Source organism: Crocodylus siamensis, chromosome 3 (assembly GCF_052110815.1).
Source record: "Crocodylus siamensis isolate JL-2025a chromosome 3, ASM5211081v1, whole genome shotgun sequence".
Classification (NCBI taxonomy): domain Eukaryota; kingdom Metazoa; phylum Chordata; order Crocodylia; family Crocodylidae; genus Crocodylus; species Crocodylus siamensis.
In genome coordinates this window covers 69,622,172-69,640,997 of record NC_143397.1, presented here as the reverse complement: position 1 = coordinate 69,640,997, position 18,826 = coordinate 69,622,172, and the positions used below count along the sequence as shown (strand labels likewise).

At 38.5% G+C, this 18,826-nt stretch overlaps 1 protein-coding gene across 5 annotated transcripts in view; it reads left to right on the top strand.

Annotated features, from left to right (window-relative positions):
• Positions 1–14,062, top strand: part of ZNF608 (zinc finger protein 608) — a 104,509-nt gene extending 90,447 nt beyond the window's left edge. For 2 of the 5 annotated variants that reach the window (XM_090038467.1, XM_090038466.1), the window contains exons 4-10: positions 3,717–3,804; positions 4,278–6,732; positions 8,457–8,877; positions 9,429–9,601; positions 10,598–10,751; positions 12,035–12,116; positions 13,092–14,062. In XM_090038467.1, the coding sequence (XP_089894593.1) occupies positions 3,717–3,804; positions 4,278–6,732; positions 8,457–8,877; positions 9,429–9,601; positions 10,598–10,751; positions 12,035–12,116; positions 13,092–13,098 (3,380 nt within the window). In that variant the 3' untranslated portion in view covers positions 13,099–14,062. Of the gene's footprint in view, positions 1–3,716; positions 3,805–4,277; positions 6,733–8,456; positions 8,878–9,428; positions 9,602–10,597; positions 10,752–12,034; positions 12,121–13,091 lie in introns of those variants that run through there. The other 3 variants (XM_090038471.1, XM_090038468.1, XM_090038469.1) reach the window with 3 other exon arrangements.
• Positions 14,063–18,826: the final 4,764 nt, after the last annotated feature.

Below are 18,826 nucleotides of genomic sequence, written 5' to 3'. Positions count from 1 at the left end.
CACTGAAATGCTTATTGACCTCAGTTATTTTGTGATTCTATTTCTGATGCCTTTTTATTATATTTAAAACATGTAACAAGTTATACAGAGATACATAATATATGTTAACATTACTAAATACAGGACAACATAATAGTAGGCAAGAATATATGTATTAAGGAAGAAAAGTGAGATATACATGCTTTTACCAAAAGTAAGAGAAATTAATAAAGGGTACATTCAGACAGAATATTTTTAACAGAGAAAAGGCTCTGTTTCTGTGGCATAATCTCTGAAGGGAAGTCAGAAAACCCCACTTGCTTTATACATGTATAACAAGATGAGACAAAACACTGGGAAATGGACTTTAGGGAACAATTCTTTAGTAGCAGAGATATGGGTTAGATGATATAATTTAGAAATGGAAAAGACTTACGATAGCCATTCCAAGAGTTACAGAATCACTCTACTGACAGGCTGTTAAAATGAAATGAAAACATTAAGGTTGCAGCAGAGATACCATTTTAATGCAAGTAGAGAAGGTGGACATTTCGTTTTGAGCATCTAGCTTCTAGAAATGAAATTTGCACTAAATAACCCTTTTTTCCCCATATAGATTTTACTGGCATTTTTTTTCCTCTTTTAATTTTTTGTCCATACACTGAAGTTGTTCCCAGGGTTATAAAACATTATGTGATTTCAACACTTGAGTAAAATGTTATACCATTTATTCTTCCAAAGCCAGAATGTTCCATTCTTATTTAGCTGTAGTGTCAGATGTTGTCTGAATGTGCACTTCCCTACATGAGAGTAATCCACTTGGGGATTTATAGGAGAGGAGCTCTGGAAATGTTTGCTCCTTTCTTGCAGACATAGTTAGAAACAGACATTGTTATGGAGGCAATTCAATGTGCAGCTACAGAGCTCTCATGCAAAGGCGCATTGCTTTGACCAGTGTAGATTCATGTGATCTCCCAGAAGGCACATTCTCTTTCCCTTCTCCTTGAAGATAAAACTACCTTCGTTTACTTGTATTTGCTTATGAATCACAGTGTGATACTGCTACTTGAATAAACCATCTAGAAATAATAACAGAGATCTGGGTGGTTTTTGCATTTTGAGGCATCTGCTTCGGCTTGGATGTTACCTAGAAATAATAACAGAGATTTGGGTGTTTTTCGCATTTTGAGGTATCCGCTGCAGCTTGGCTATTACTTATAAAATGGTACCCTCTACCACATATTATGACTAATAATCAACTACTTGTTTTTTAGGACAGCTTAATCCTACTTTCCAATGGGCAAATTCAGTTCTTACAATATTGAGTAGGTTTGAATGCTGTTTTAAACAGTTCAGTGACATGGGTCTTAGCGTATAAACACAAAGCAGTTTAGCAGACAGTAACCTTTCATCACGTTGACAAGCCTAGTTAGTGCAAACAAACCAGTGTTTGATTTACAGAGTCAGGAAGCATTAGGCAAGCCTCTCTCATTGTTAGGATTATTCCTGCCTGATAAAACAGTTTCTGCATATACATTCTCACTCACTCACTCCATCAGCCTCTCACTTACTCACTGCTCTCTACTGTGGTGTTGCATCATTTTTTTCCTTTGAAGCTCATTTATCTAAAGTGCTTGCTTTTTTGGTCTGTGCTGCAGTGTTCAGCCCAGCCAATCAGATAATAGTGTTCCCAGCAGGAGATGGCCAATCCAAAGCCAGCTTTTGCTGGAAATGTGAAACCCTTAGGGGAAAGCAATAACAAAAGCCTTTCACTGCAGACAAATGTTAAGTGTCTGTGCAGACTTTTCCTGTTTTTAATTTTATTACTCTAAGAATGGAGGGTTTGTTGTTTCTTTCATGTTTCCTTTCAAGCAATTTTAATTATACATTTGTGCTACATCAGAGACTTTGGAACACGGTGATTCAGCCTATTGCATCTAAAGCTAAATGCAGTAACCTTCTGGCAATACAAATATATTCCAGTGCTGTAAATATAGCTGACATGCTCAAGAATTTTAAGCAGCTGGAAAGGTCCCTGACACCACACACGAAGCCCTAGAGAGCAAATGATGAGAAAAACATCATCCCCCCCCATCATAGCCTTTTCAGGTGTTTGTTTTTTTTTTCTAAGGGCATGGGAATAAAATGTATTTTCCCAGCTATTAAGCTGGTTAATAGAAAAAAAAAAAGAAATCTTAAAAATAGACTTATTTTTAATCGATTGCCCTAATAGCTATTTTAGATTAATCCTCCATATGTTGGAAGTCTGTTTGTAATCATGGTTCAAGACTGGTTTATCTTTTGCCCTTTTTACCAAGTTGCCTCAATATATAGAATATTACTGTCACCTTGTAATAATAGGAACTTAAAACCATACAGGGAACTATTTTCAAATGTGGTATTGAGAATTTTTCAAGGAAATCCCTTCTTCCCTAGTACTTTAGCTAACAGCACTTCAAATACTTTCCTGCTGTTAAAAGGGCCCTGAGGAAATAAGCTGCAGGTTACATGTTTACTTTACATTGGTGCTGCAGAGTGGGATATAGTTTTAGTGCAAAATTAGAAATCACACTGTTAACACAAAGCCAGCAGACAGGCTAGAAACATTTTGGCACAGTGCCATTATTATTTCCGTTGTAGAAAAGCAAGAGCTAGGACAAGGGGAGCTTGGAGAAAAACAAAACCATGGGGTTGGGGTTTGCAATCAATATTAAACAAGATTTTTTTTAAATTTCAGTGAACCTGGTAGCATTTTGCCCCAAGCCTTATTTCTGCCAGGGTGGAAAAAACTTTCCATTGTGTACATTCTAAAAAGAAATGAGAATTGGTTCAGAATATTACCTTGTGTTTATGTTCAGCAGTTAATGAATTAAAGGTGTAATTATGTCGACTAGTCCACAAACATCATTATGAATTGTCTCTGAAAAATGGGTGAGAGAAAAGCTGAATGGTTTCGAATGAAACTCCATTTTTTTAAAGCCCTTACAATTCATACGTAGTACATTTGTTTTTCAGAGAGCAAAATTCTGAGCCTGCATTTGTTGAGCAGGTTTATTTAATTTTTAACAGAAGAATCAATTACATTAAAACTGGCATAGCATTTTCTTAAAAAATAGTGTTGTTTCTAAATCGCTTTCCTATTTTCATTGCAGATGTGTGACTTGCAAGGTTCACAGTTGGTGAGAGAATGTAGACAATATAACTTGTACATATTTTGAGGACTGAACTGGACAATCCAGGAAGTCCTTCTAGCCCAATGTTCCTACCTCTGCATAACAAACTTGTCTATCTGTGTGCATTCAGATATGCCACTGTTGGTTGTATCACTGAAAACAAAGCAGATTCTTCTCAGTCACCTACTGATTTAAGCACTAGTAACTGGTACTCAGTTTATGCTGGCTGGCTGCCAAACGAAAGCGATTATGTGCAATAATAGCAAAATTAAGAGGTGAGTGTTGCCGTTTTACAGCAGGACATGGCAAAAACCATTTCCTTCTGTTGGCTGCGTCTTGATTGCACTCTCTCTCTCGCACACGCATGCATGCACGCACGCACGCACATACTCATTCTGTCTCTCTCTTTCTTGTGGGTTTTAACTTGGGGTCAGTGAAACCAAAAGAGGAAGAGTATAGACCACAGTACTTGCAAACAAAATGAGAATGGAGCTCTCTCTTAAGATAGAAAAGAAAAAGTTGTTGTTCTAACTGTGATAATGCTTGTTTCTCTCCCACCTGCAGGTGTCCTAGTGGTAAATGTTACATGGCGGAACAAGACTTATGTCGGGACACTGCTGGATTGCACAAAACATGACTGGGCCCCCCCCAGGTAGGCAGCCATTCTGGATCTGCTTTTTCTCTCCTTTCTCCTTCAGTCTCTAGCAAGAAACTGTGCCTAGATTAATAAAAAACAACTGTATATAATTGAAACCAGACAGCACAGAAATGAGTAATTCTCTATTACACACTGCAAATGGAGACATTGAGGAGGGATTTTTTAATTTCCTTTTGCTTCATGAATGGGAAAATATATGGAGAATTAAACTGAATTTGAGTGAATTTAAAGTATTTTCTTGGATGTTTAGAATATTTTCTCTCTCTCTTAAGAATACTGTAGAGGAAATGTTCTTTAATGACATTTTATTTGTGCTGGAAGTATTCCTATTTGTAAAGGGGCATCCTTCCCCTCTCAGTATTGCTAGGCCTGTTGCGTGAAGCTGCCTAGTTTTCATGTGTTTGTTTCATGGTTTCCCTGATAATTTTTCAGTCTGTCTGTTCTGACGACTGTTCTTGTTTACGTAGGTTTTGTGAATCACCGACGAGTGACCTGGAAATGCGAGGAGGCCGGGGCAGAGGAAAGCGGGCAAGGTCTGCTGCAGCTGCAGTTGCACCTGGAAATGACACTAGCTTTACAGAAGCAAGAGGACTGCAGAATAAGAACAGAGGTGGTGCCAATGGGAAGGGAAGGCGGGGTAGCCTTAACTCAAGTGGGCGTAGGACACCCCCAAATTGTGCAGTGGAGGATGTCAAAGCCAGCCCCTCATCCACAAATAAAAGGAAAAACAAGCCTCCGATGGAGCTAGATTTGAACTCCAGTTCAGAGGACAATAAATCTGGCAAACGTGTTCGTACCAATTCGAGAAGCACTCCAACCACCCCACAGGGGAAGCCTGAGAGTACTTTTTTGGACCAAGGGTGCTCTTCTCCAGTGTTGATTGACTGCCCTCACCCCAACTGCAACAAAAAGTACAAGCACATCAATGGACTACGGTACCACCAGGCTCATGCACATTTAGATCCAGAAAACAAACTGGAGTTTGAGCCTGACAGCGAAGACAAGATTTCAGACTGTGAGGAAGCATTAAGTAATGTGGCACTTGAATGCAGTGAGCCAAGCACAAGTTTATCAAGTTTTGATCCGCTAAAAGCACCAACATCTCCTTGTTCCCTTAGTACCCCTGGGACACCCAAGGGGAAAAGGGAGTTGACGAATAATGGCCCAAGTTCAGTTATCAATTCTAAAACAGGCAAGAATTCTGGGAAAAAGAAGGGTCTGAACAGTGAACTGAACAGCCTCCCTGTAATTTCTAATATGGCAGCCACATTGGACAATTGCTCAGTAGCAGATGGCAGTTTGGCTACTGAAATGCCCAAACTGGAAGCCGAAGGGTTAATAGACAAGAAAAATCTGGGGGATAAAGACAAAGGCAAAAAAGCTACTAATTGCAAAGTGGATAAAAACCTTTCAAAACTTAAAACAGCCAGACCCATTGCCCCTGCTCCAGCTCCTACTCCCCCCCAATTAATAGCTATACCCACTACGGCCTTTACAACCACCACTACAGGGACAATACCAGGATTGCCCTCGCTAACAACTACTGTTGTTCAGGCTACACCAAAGAGCCCTCCGTTAAAACCTATTCAACCAAAGCCCACAATTATGGGAGAGCCAAGCACTGTAAACCCTGCTCTCACATCACTCAAAGACAAAAAGAAAAAGGAGAAGAGAAAGCTAAAAGACAAAGAAAGCAAAGAGACTGGAAGTCCTAAAATGGATTCTAAGCTGGGAAAGCTAGAGGATTCAAAAGGGTCTGGGAAAGAGTTATCTGGACATTTTTTAAAGGACCATCTCAACAAGAATGAAGTGTTAGCTAATGGACTGTCAGAGTCTCAAGAGAGCAGGATGGCAAGTATTAAAGCCGAAGCCGATAAGGTTTACACTTTCACAGACAATGCACCCAGCCCTTCTATAGGGAGTGCCTCCAGAATGGAATGCAGCACTTTGGTGAATGGACAATCTTCTATGGCGCCACTGCATGTGTTGACGCAAAATGGTGCAGATAGTGCAACTGCTAAAACCAACAGCCCTGCTTACTCAGATATTTCTGATGCTGCTGATGATGGTGGTTCTGACAGCAGGTCAGAGGGCATGAGGTCCAAGGCCAGCTCTCCTTCAGATATTATTTCTAATAAGGACAGTGTTGTAAAAGGGCATTCTTCAACCACAGCACAATCATCGCAAGCAAAAGAGTCCCATTCTCCCTATTACCATGGCTACGATCCTTATTATTCTCCAAGTTACATGCACTCTGGACAGGTCAGCACCCCTGCAGCTGGGAACAGCAGTGCCCAACAGGGGCTAAAGATCAAAAAGGAGACTGAGGAAGAGGCTGAAAAGAAAGAGAAGGCAGAACCACCAGATTCCAAGAAAAATGAACCCAATTCTAATTTACAGCCACAACACCAGTCAGTAATAACTCAAAGACATCCTGCACTTGCCCAGTCACTTTATTATGGACAGTATGCCTATGGGCTTTACATGGACCAAAAGTCCTTAATGGTCTCCAACCCTGCTTACAGGCAGCAGTATGAAAAATATTATGAGGACCAGAGGCTGACAGAACAGAAAATAACACAAGCAGGGAGAGACTGTGAAAGAAAGACTGAACCCCCATTAAAGGAGCTAGGAAAGGATGATAACAAGCAGAAAAATATCCCATCTGCTACTATCTCAAAGGCGCCTTCAACTCCAGAGTCAAGCAAAAATAATGGTAAAATAGGGTCATCAGTCCCTAACAAAACGGAAGAGACAAGCAAGTCACAGATTCTTTCCAATCACCAGCAGCAGCTTCAGTCTGATAGCTTCAAAGCCAAACAAATGGAAAACCACCAGCTTATAAAGGAAGCTGTGGAAATGAAGTCTGTTATGGACTCTATGAAACAGACTGGAGTAGATCCTACCACACGATTTAAACAGGTGAGGTCACTGTAACTTGAACTTTTCTTAAACTGTACACAAAGGCTTTTCTGATGTAATTTTGTATTGCATTTTTCTATCTTTCCTGAGGGCTCCTTTCTCTCACTCCCCATCTCTTGAGTATTTTCCTACACATATTTTCCTAGGGCTGTAGAAGAGGGAGGATATATCCAGTGGAGGGTGACAGAATCCAGGTTTTAAAAGTTAATTCATTAAAAAAAAAAATCTTAACTAAACATAATCCATATTTTATATTGAAATAAGTAAAAATAACATTGCACTGCCTAGTTCAGAAAACTGAAATTTCAAACAAGATAAGCATACTTTGTTGTCAGTGAACTTAAAATAGATTTGAAAAGTAGTTTACCTTTTTTTTTTTTAAATGCCAGTTTGCATTTACTAAAGATGGATGAGCAGAACTTTGAAGAGCTGACTTGAAGCTCACCTCTTTTATCCCAACTTAATTTGACCTTTCCAAAACAATTAAGGGAGCATCCTTCCCTGTCTCCACTCCTACACCCTTTAGCTGAAGTCTAAGGCAAAACAGGCCTACACAGTGGATAAAATCACGGGCCCATTGATTTAAGTAGAGTCAGGATTTCATTCAGTGGTGATGCTTGTCCTTCCCAGGTCCTTGACTGCCTGAAGGAATACACTCCATTCAAGTGTACACTCCATGATATTAATGTGTCTCTACTGCAAATCAGTATTTCAGCAGTAGCTACTTCACATTCTGGCATTTGGTGTATCCTAGATTCCCCATTCAAAAACTGGCTTTCAGGGGGGTCAAGTGAAAGAGGATTATGGAACTAGATAGGAAGTAGATAGTAGATGGTAGGTACATGGCTGGCTTTGAGAAGATTTCTAAACACTCAGTTGACTATTTCAACTATATCATCATCGGTTATTAAATTAATCTATCATTGTTTTTTATGCTGTGAAGGTTGACTCTTGTACAAAAAAAAATAATCAGCTATGTATGCCTTACATAAAAAAGAGCATCTTTCCATTAATGTTCAATAAAGATAGTTATGTTTTATGTCACCCTGCAGAGAAATCAGGTACTTACTCTATAACATGTTTGCAAATTGATTTGTAATAGTTGTGCATTTCTCATGCATGGCCTTCATCCTACAAATATTCGTGCACATTTATAATTCTACATGTGCAGATAGTCCCACTGAGTTGAATGGGAGTACCTAAATGTCTAACATTCCTTTAATATGTAACTGTTTGCAAGATCAGAGCTGCTATAACTACCTTTTTTTAGAGACATCCATTTTTCAGGTTTATCATTCCAGGTAATGTGAATGTTCTGACATAACATTAAGTAGCTTGAATATTGTGATTTATGGGTGTTATCACACTGATAGGAAAATTTCTTTATAGAAATTAATTGAAATATGTATTTTATGTAGAATGTGATCACAGAACTATAATACACCATATGTATGCATTTTATGATTAAACAAGTCAAAGGCACAGGGAAGGATATAAGATAGAGCAATTTTATTGCATACTAGTAACAGTTTATTGTTATTACATTGTAATATTGGCTTAAAGGCATGCTGACCTAGTAACAAGCAAGTTTGTCCTTTAATATGTGTAATCTAGGTGGATTATTAAAACTACTGTAAAAAAGGTATTTCCTCAGAGATGAGAAATACTAAAATGAACATGTTTCAAAACACAAAATCAAATAAAATTGTGTTTCTTCTCTACAGCAGGACCCAGATTCAAGAACATGGCATCATTATGTCTATCAGCCCAAATACCTTGATCAGCAAAAATCAGAAGAACTTGATCGGGAGAAAAAGTTAAAAGAGGACAGTCCTAGAAAAACACCTAATAAGGAAAGTTCCGTACCAAACCTTCCTGTTTCATTATCAAGCATTAAAGAGGAGCCTAAAGAAGTCAAGCGTTCTGATTCCCAATCAGTGGAAGACAGCAAGATAAAAAACGATGATCGAAAGACTCCTGTAAATTGGAAGGACTCTCGAGGTGCTAGAGTTGCAGTTTCCTCACCGATGAGTCAGCATCAGTCATATATCCAGTACTTGCACGCTTATCCTTACCCACAGATGTATGATCCCAACCATCCTGCATACCGTGCCGTCTCTCCTGTTCTAATGCACAGCTATCCTGGTATGTATTCTGGAACTAGCTTTTGCACTTTAATAAAGATTTACACACTAACAGTGTAGTAGTGCCTGCATTTTAATACTGGCAGTTAGCAACTCAGCTAAATTAGAAGCTTCAAGGATTTGTTTTGCTTGTTCTTATGCAAGGGAAAGTTCTGTGGATGAAAGCTGATTTAATACAAGATGCTCCTTTTATGAACTGTCAGAGTTCCCAACTACAGTTTCCACAACCCTTGACAGTCTGCTATTGCTGTGAGACTGACAGATAGTTTATTGCCTATAAAAATATTCTAAGCACTTACTGTCAGAACCATTATAGTTACTATTCCTTTCACTTAAGAGGACCCATAAATGTCTGAAATGGCTCTAAGCTCAACCCTCTTTATAACCCCCATTCATCAGAGTGAATTAGCTGAAGAAAGTCAAGGAACAAAGATACAATGTTATAGTCATATGATCCATTTCTGATGTTATCCCCTGTATTAGAATTCCCACATTGGTGTAACCAAAATGTAAACACGGTAACTTGATGTGGCATTTATTGTTTATCTGCAGGGGCCTATCTCTCTCCAGGATTTCATTATCCTGTTTATGGGAAGATGTCAGGGAGAGAAGAGGCGGAGAAAGTCAATACCAGCCCTAGCATCAATGCGAAATCAACCACTGAATCTAAAGCACTGGATTTGCTCCAGCAGCATGCCAACCAGTACCGCAGCAAGTCCCCTGCTGTAAGGCTTCCTTTGTTGTTATTGAAGATCAATACATACATTGGGGGATGGAAAGAAAAAGGGAGAGAACATCACCTTACAAAAACTGCCTATATTTGGAGTCATGTTATGAATTCAAGTTGTCGTCTTTTTCTTTTTTCTTTTCTTTTCTTTTTACCAATACTTGAAGGAATATAATTTCAGGTTAGGTGGGGTCCTTGGCAGAAATTGGAAGTGACAAGTATAATAGGGTTCTGTGCTAAGATTCTTCTTAACTTATGTAAATAGATTCATATGGAAATTTAGATTCAGAGAGACCTGTTGGTGCATGGCACAGTTTATTGCAGTTTGCCAGGATGCTCCTGTTTGAAACAGATAATGCAATGAGAAGTTGAGCTGTGGGATTTGGTAATATCCCTTCAATATTTTTGCTGCAGCGCCATATCTTCTAATAGCAGATTACTGAAATCTGTCTTGAAGATCTCCATGTCGGAGCAAACATGGTTAGTTTGCTTTCAGATAAATTGGTGCCAGTTTTAATTGATGAAAGCAGGTCACAGACCTTAATTCTATTTTTAAAAGCAATCCTGTGATCCTGAGCTCAGTTGAGTGCTGGTTTGTTCCCCAGGGCAAATTAGAGAAATGTGAGAGTTAATTTATGTTCCCTGTCTGCAGCCCAAATAGACTGTCTGAAGAGCCATAGATCAGCTGAGCGTAAGGGAGCCCAGACCAGGCCTCCTACAAAACTGGTGGGGGAGGTTATGACTTGAAGGTGCTAAGTGCTGCCTGAGAATCCCTGTACCTTGGGGAATCTTCCAGTGCCTAGTTATGAGACAGCTTGGCACCCAAGGAGTAGTGCAGATCAGCTTGAATGAACTGCAGAATCAGGTCCATGGTTTGAGTGTTCAATAGGCTATGCCAAATAACCAGGGTGTGTATGCATGTTAATAAGCCCCCGCACACACTTTTTTTTTTCACATATATTACATCAGTTCTCTTTCATCTCTCTATTGTTAGCCTGTGGAAAAATCAGCAGCTGAGCGTGAGCGGGAAGCAGAAAGAGAGCGGGATCGTCACTCCCCCTTTAGTCAGCGGCACCTTCATACGCACCACCACACACACGTTGGAATGGGTTACCCACTTATCCCAGGTCAATATGACCCATTTCAAGGTGAGCAGAGGTTTCCAGGTGTAGGATCAATGTGTTGTGATGCTGTTTAATTAACGTAGCAAGTATACTGTGAAGCTTTTTAAATAAAGAGATTGACCTTTACTTAAATGTAAACTGCTTTTTTGGGTTTAGGAAGAAGGCTTGAAAATACTTGGCTAGGAGTAGGAGCTGTATGATCAAATTACACTGTAACTATATTTTCACTCCTGGGTGATACTGCGTTTGAATTAAAAACTTGATTGTCAGAAAATTATTAACATTTTACTTATTACCGTTGATATCATTTACATGAATATTTTAAGTCATAATAAAAACTGACACTCACTGATTAGCAAGACCCAAAGGAGTTAAAAAAAATATAAATCTCTTACATAATTAGTCTTCTGCAAACAATGGCAAGCATGGAGAAGAGAGAGATGGTTTTATTTTGAAGACTTTTATGTACAATCGGGACCTTGCAGTCAACCTTGAGATTCTTACAGCCTGAACTTCCTAAATAGCACGTGAACTGTTTGTATTTAAGTGAATATAGCAAATGGTGTTTCACACGGGGAGGAAAAAAACACACAATAAAAGACGCTAGAAAAAAATTGTTCGCTCTCCCTAATTTATACCTGTCGTTGACTGTTTTCCCTAACATTGCATTCTATCAGAATTAAAAAGCATATTCACTCCCATGCAGCAAAGTACATACTAGCACAATTTGCAACTAAAATGACATTAATTCATTATATTCACTCAGTGCCTTCGGAGTCATTTTTCTGTGTAAAAAGTCTTGAAATTTCTAACTTTGATTCAGTGATTCCATATGCCTTATGGGATGCATTATGCTCATTCAGTAGGAAAAATGTAAAAATGATAAGTTATTATGAAAGCATTGTATTCCAAGCAGCTAGCATGTCGTTTCTGTAATTCACTGTGACTTTTGATTCTTGTTGTTTCCATTATTTCTACTGAGCTTCCTATTCAGGAATTTATACAAACCATTTAGCACCATGCAGTGCAGTACTTGGAAAGGAATACAATAAGGTAGAATGCCATATTTTCTTGTAAAATGCCTATTAAGGAGAGCTCAGTACATTGTAAGCAGGCATATTGGTCAGACTAGACAGGTTGTCTTACCTTTCTTCCTTGAAATGTTTCACATATGTGTTTGGTGTAAAGTGATTTGCTGCTGTTTGTGGTTCATGTTGTTTTGCACTGACGGCTATCAGTACCATTTCCCTTGAACACCACAAAATCCAGAAATATATCCACATTCTTTTCTTGCTCCTTTTCTTCAGGGTTGACGTCTGCTGCCCTTGTTGCCACTCAGCAGGTGGCTGCTCAGGCATCTGCATCTGGTATGTTTCCTGCACAAAGAAGGTAAATATTCAGTAAATCTTGAATTACACTTACATAGACATCTTAATAAGGAGGTGAGAAAGCAAATAATAGGTTTCTTCATCTGGAGGTCTACATCACTAGAGATTGCAGTTTTTATGGAGGAGAGAACAGTTGTTGGGATTTAGGGTTAATTGTAGCTTTATTCTTCTTAACATGACACATGTCTTTTACTGTTGTCCTTTAATCATAATGTAGATAATTAATCAGTGATACAGACGGCTTGTCTTCTGTGATTTTCAAAGAATATCATTTAGGTCTTGGCAACGTTAAGGCCATTATGAAATATAATAAAGAATTACAATTATTTAAGGAGGGGGAACTATATGACTAAACTTCTCTTATGTAGTCCCATTGGGTGCCTAGCTCACTGATTTTCAGATGCTTTTATTTTAAATTTAGAACTTACATAAGAATCATGTCTTTGCCTTTTAATTACTTGCTTCCTTTTAGGTAGGGTTTGTTTTTCCACCTCTAAAGGGAAAGAAAACCTTGTATGTAATAAATATCCTGTTTTAAGTGAAAAGCTAAATCCTGCCTAACTGTGGAGTCTATACCAGTGCTTCCATGATAAATCTGACCTGGTATTACAAATCCTGTGATACTATCCCAACTCCAAGCATGCCTGATGTCTTTCTTAGAGCCCCAGCTCCTGGTGGCAAGTTACTATACAAGAATATCTGTTTTCATTTGATTAAAAAGCAAGGTTATAGTTGTTGGAAGGAAAGCCAGAAATGTGATCCAAGTGGATCCTAAAGGTTCAAAAACCAGAAATCAGCTCCTCAGAACTCTATTGCTTTAAAACATCTCAGGGTTAGGGAGACCCGATTCAGGATCTTGGACCATTAGAGTTTGCCAATGTAAATTTATTATTTTGTTTTTTATGCATTTTGTGTATTCAGTAAATGATAGAAGAGGGACAATGCATTAAAAACTTCCGTTTTCTTTCTTTTTCAGAGAATGATGAGCTTGGAAATGTACATTGTCATGTGACTGGATCACATGAGGAAGCGCTTTATTACAAACATCAGTTCCATGGTGTTAATTTGAAATGCCTTAATGGCAGGCAAAAACCAGTCATTTCATTTTTGTAAATTGCAGATTTTATCAGAGTAACAAATGTTGCTGTAATTAGACTTCTGTTTTTTATATATATATATATGCGTATATATATATAAATATATATATATATATATATTCTTTACTTTTTTGTATCAGTAACCAGGCTCGCACACAGGGTCTGCTGCTAAGTTGCAAACCACACAGTAAATGAGAAATGTATTTGTCATGTTTAGAAAGTGTTAACCACAAAAGGCTGTTTGTTTCTTTTCTCCTCTTTTTGCTTTTTAATTGTAAATAAATAATGTTATGTATCAGTGTGCCTGAACCTTGCATACCCTTCTAATATTACCCACAAGCCTTCAGAGAGGCTAACTGTGATGATGACACTTTGGTACAATTTAGATGTCTATTTGGTGGCTCCTATTAAGATTCATCAGTGTAAAATGTTACTGTACTCACTGTTTCATTGTAATTGTGTATTGTGAGAGAGATACATTTGGAAGGCATGGGGTTGCCAGTACCACAAAAACTGTGTTGTACATAATGTATAGATTTTAAATGGGGAAATAATGAGCATCTGTGAATAATGAAATGTCTTTTTTGATAATCTTGAATGGCAAATAACCCAATAGCCTGCATACCAGAAGACATCTGTGATTGTTCTATTACTTGAATAGTCCTGCAGTCTTTTTTTTAATGTTTACAATTATCCAGTTTTAGAAGAGAGACTTTAATGCCATTGCCTGGTTACTTGTTTTATGCTGTAATCTAGTTTATTTTATGTAAAATGTATATTGAATGCTTTCATTTTTATACCTGCCTTAAATAATTTGGCAATCAGAATAAAAAAAAAAGTTGTTTTTGTATGTTTTGGCGTCTGTCTCAACTTGCTTTCTTTAGGGCGACTTAAATAGAGTGTGTCCTAGACACCAGCAGGTGCATGTGATGGAGTCTGGAGGCACCATGCAGCTGCTAGTATGCTTAGAAGTACTTCTGGCTTGGGTCCCAGCCATGCAAACCAGTTTAGCAGTATTTCCCTTGAATAGCAGGCAAGATGATCATACCCCTTCCATGCCCAACCTGCTTTATTATCACCTCATCCCTTTTCTTTCCCTTTCAGACCTGTGGGGCTACAGCCAAAATCTACTGCTGTCAATGAAGTCTTTGCACTGATTTCAATACATGGCTTATATTTCTATTTAAATAACTAATGCCTGCATTTGAGAAATAATCAGCTGTGTACATTATATGTCCTGGGCCAAACTTTGCCCCACGTGTCATCCATAAAACTTCCCTGAAGTGTAATTTGTGCACAAAAATAAGTCGCCAACTTTAAGCATTCTTACCCTCATTATTCAGAAGTGAAAGTCTGGACATTTTACAGTGTCCTATGTATTTTTTCCACTTTTATAAATGCAGCAAAACACTAAATTAGTGTATGAGATGACTAGCCAGATACTTGTAGGTTTTAACTTTATCTTTGACTGGGTGCCACTGAGAGAGCTTTTTGACAAGGTTTTTGAACTCTCTCAGCATCTGTTTTGATAACAACATGAACTGCCAGAGGTCACAGCTTGTTTAGGAAATGGGTACTATTTCTCTTACCTAGTGAATACTTACTACACAAGGATGAATTAAAGATTCCCCACAGACAAGCATACTTGGATTTTTATATTACTATGATGAATCTGCCATTAATATTGCTATAATTGTTTTACTTTTATACACATAAAATCAGTCCCCTTAGTGACTAGTAATAACGTTTATTGATTTTACTACACATTATTTCGCTCTGATCTGCCCTTATCAGCCTGTCCTGAACATATTCAGAAAGCTTACAGTGCTGACACAGTACAAATTAACTTCATCAAGAAATGGGAAGAAAAGGTGTTTTTGTTAGGGGTCCTTTAAACACAGAATTCTTGAGAATTAAATAAGTCCCATATTATTTCTTTATTAAGAACTCAGATGGCTTTTGTATTGAAATGTGCCATTGATTTTTTTCTTTTTCAGCCTGGGTCATTAGTGCATCTTCAGCAAAACAGACCTTATAAATTCACACTACTGGTGATTCTGATTTAGTGCAGTTTAAGAGAGAATGTGTAAGTAACCAGAATGAATTGCTCTGATTGCTATAGGTAAGCAGCAGTTTAAATGATAATTAATGTTATAGCTTCATTACATCCTTGAGTCTGTAAGAGAAACTAACAGCCAGTGTCATTTACTGTTTTTATCCACTGCTCTTTCTTCTCCTTGGTGTTCCTTTGGGTTTAACACTTGCAGCATCTTACAGGCTTTGCAACAGCAAACCACATCCAGGAGGTTAGAATGGCTGACATCTCCAAAGTCAGAACATGGCCATGCTTCCACATGTCAACGCTCAGGCATGGTGTGTACACCTATACTTGAGCCGTGTAAAGACCAAGGCTCCAAAGGACCGGTGAAGAATGAAGGTAATGTGGGGTATAAGTCCAGCAGACCTAGCCAAACATGAGAAAAGCTCAGCCATTGCCCCTCTCACAGCAAGCCTAAGTCCTTCCTATGTCAACCTGACACCACATATGGTACACATAGGAGTCATATTAATGCACAAAGGAACAGTTTGGTACCTGTTGGTTCCAGCTTAAGCTCATCACCCCAGCAGCAGCAAGTCATAGTCCAAGTCTATCTCTTCCTCGTCCTCATCGATGTAACCAAGGAATAGATGCTGCCTTTTCCCTCACAGTTTGTATCCCAGTGCATGTTCTTTGGCCCGGCAGGCCCTTCTTATCACCTGGAACCTGTAGAGGGAACGTGACAATAAGCCTTATTTGTTTTTCCGTGTTTCTGTGTGCTCTGCAGAGTTCAGTTAATACAGTGGAGGTCCTAGCAGTAGTCATCTTCCCCAAATAGACTGAATACCTCAGCAGGGGCCCTGTTATTGTCATGGGTCTGTTCTTGCACTAGTATAAATTGGTTGGAATAGAGAAGAATTAATAACAAATAACAATTATAATTTGCCAAAGTCCCCTGCGTCTTAATTAGAGAGAGTAGTCTAGTTTGCTAAGATGGCTGGCCAAGATGGGCTTGAGGTTTTGAACAGGGAGGGTAGGTTCAGCTATATATGTCCCAGCAGAACCAATTTGCTACAGATTTGCCCTGGCATCAGGAAACACTTAGAACTGCCATAGCTGAATGTAGTCCATGTTCTCCTACTCCCCGATGCAGCGACATAGTTGGAGATATGCCTAGAGAACCATATCTCTCTGGCTGGTGATATACTGGCCTTTTAAAAATGTATATTGGCCAGTATGCAATAGAACAGCCCTGATTCTCAAATATATCAGAGATGGGTAAGGCACACAGTGGCACAGGGAGTGACAAAAATGTGTGTGGTTTCCTACTTTAGTTTCTCCCAATGATGCCTGAATATTGCAGAGCACCAAGCTCATTCCCACAACTCCTCTGCATCTCTCCTCTAGCGACTGGTTTCACTCCAGTCTAAATATCAGATTCGTCTTTCTCACTCACCTCCTGTAGCTTCCTTCTCTTCTCTGGCTGCAGGCTTAAACCCCTGTATCTGCTTTGGTGATCTGATACCTTGTTAACTTCCCTTTTTTTCTTTTCTGGCTTGTCAGCTGTTTACCTTTCTCTTGTGGAAGCCATCCATAGCATCACTTCCTCTCCCATCACTCTCGTTTCACCTCTCAGATGCCTTCCATCAAGTTCCTGTGTCCCACTGCATCGCATTCACATTACCTGCCATCATCTTTACACCCCAGAGAATTTCAACCAGGCATAATTTTTCTCCTGCTCTCTGCCCTTCTTAGGCAGAATCTTTCTCTATCCATCTGTCTCTCTCTTTCTCCTTTTTATTGTAATATTAGCACTATCCTTTCCATCACATTACCTTATGCCTGAAAGTCTCCTGTTACTATTTCAACCACTGTTTTATAAATTCCTCTCTGAAAACATTTTAACATATTCTTAAAAGGCCTGTTGAATCCCTCCTCCCTTCAAAACTCGGGAAAGAAACCAATTCCATATGGGCATACAAACAGTTTCTTTTAGCCTCTGTTTCTTTAGCTAAGAGAATTGAAAACTCAGGGTCATTATTTATTGATCCTTCTTTAGTTCTACAAAGAGATGGCTGTTTTCCATTTGCCCCAATTTCATACCTTAGTAAACTCAGCATTCTGCATTAACCAGTCTGTAGCAATAATACAAAATGCATTTTCTCTTAACCTGATTATTTTTCCCTTTAGAGAATTTGGCATTTCCTAGAGTCCTCAACATTTCACTCTAGCTCAGAACCTTAACTCTAATCTTTGATTTCCTTAGGTAATACTAAAGCAAATACTTTTCAAGTTAAAAATATGTGCATTAATCAAGCTGAGCTAAGAGTTAAGGTTGTGCTGCTGATGGTGCTGTGATCACACTGTGGGTAGTAGTATTTTGGAACTGAAAAAAAGTATATTGTACACTTGAGAAGTTTGTATATATATTTAAGTAGTATGGTGTCTGGTGGCAGAACATGTGAACTGAGGTCAGTCAATGTTGCCTTGACTGATACCCTACTTTCTTCACATATCACACCCCAGGATATAATGCATACCTTGTTTTTGAACAGCAAAATTAATTTTAAAAAAATTGTCCTGAATCGTGGCTGCATAGAGCAGGGATAGAGCCTTCAGCTGATACACCCTCCCTTTCCTGCTTAACAGAAGCTGAAACCCTAGCTGCTCCTGGGAATGGTCTTCATGGGTGGATATATAATTCTGAAAATAGCTATTCTCCAAGTCTTTGGAATAGGAGAGAGACCAAGAACACTTAGTAGACAGCAAAATTCCTCCAAGAAAGGTTATCTTCTTTTGTGGAACATCAGGACCATTAAAAAGGAGAGACTATCATTAACACTTCCTAGACGGAAGAACAAGGAGCCATTAAATCAATTGATTTTCTCTAGCTGCCTGAATTGTAATGCATCAGCTGCTGCACTATGGAGCAGGGACCAAAACAGGTGTTTCAATATTGGGCAGAAAATCAGCTTCCACTGCTTAATATATACATCTAGTTTTGGGAGAACTGATTTTGTTCTGGGGAAAGGTGCGTGTTGTATATGATAAAATATTGGTTATTTTTTATTGTTAGTAACTGCTATTTGCAAATACACTTCAGCAGTCTTGACTCAGTTAACATGTTTTTTTACATGTGAGCTTTCTTATTTGTCTCTTACATTTAATTAGCAACCCAAAATCACTGCCATCAGAGTAGAGTAGTTTGACTCACCCTCGAAAACTAGAAAAAACAAGGTTTTCTAGTTAAATGTATGGGGGACTAGGGACCCATAGTCAGATACTGATCCATCCTGTTTGAATTCTTAAAAAAAACTATTAATGCAAAAGCTGGATATGTCCTCTCTCTTGTTGCTGCTGTTTTATAGCTTAGTCTTAAGAAAAGATGATGGAATGGTATAAAAGTAGATGCACTGATAAATTTTCAGGGCCTTGAACAGGGGGTCAAAAGATCACAATTTGGTGTCTTATGTCTGTTTAGATGCTTAATATGTGGAATAGTGTCTAGCTTTATTTTAAGTATATATTTTTTAAAATGTCATATTACATTTTCATTTTTCCTTACAATATGGGAAA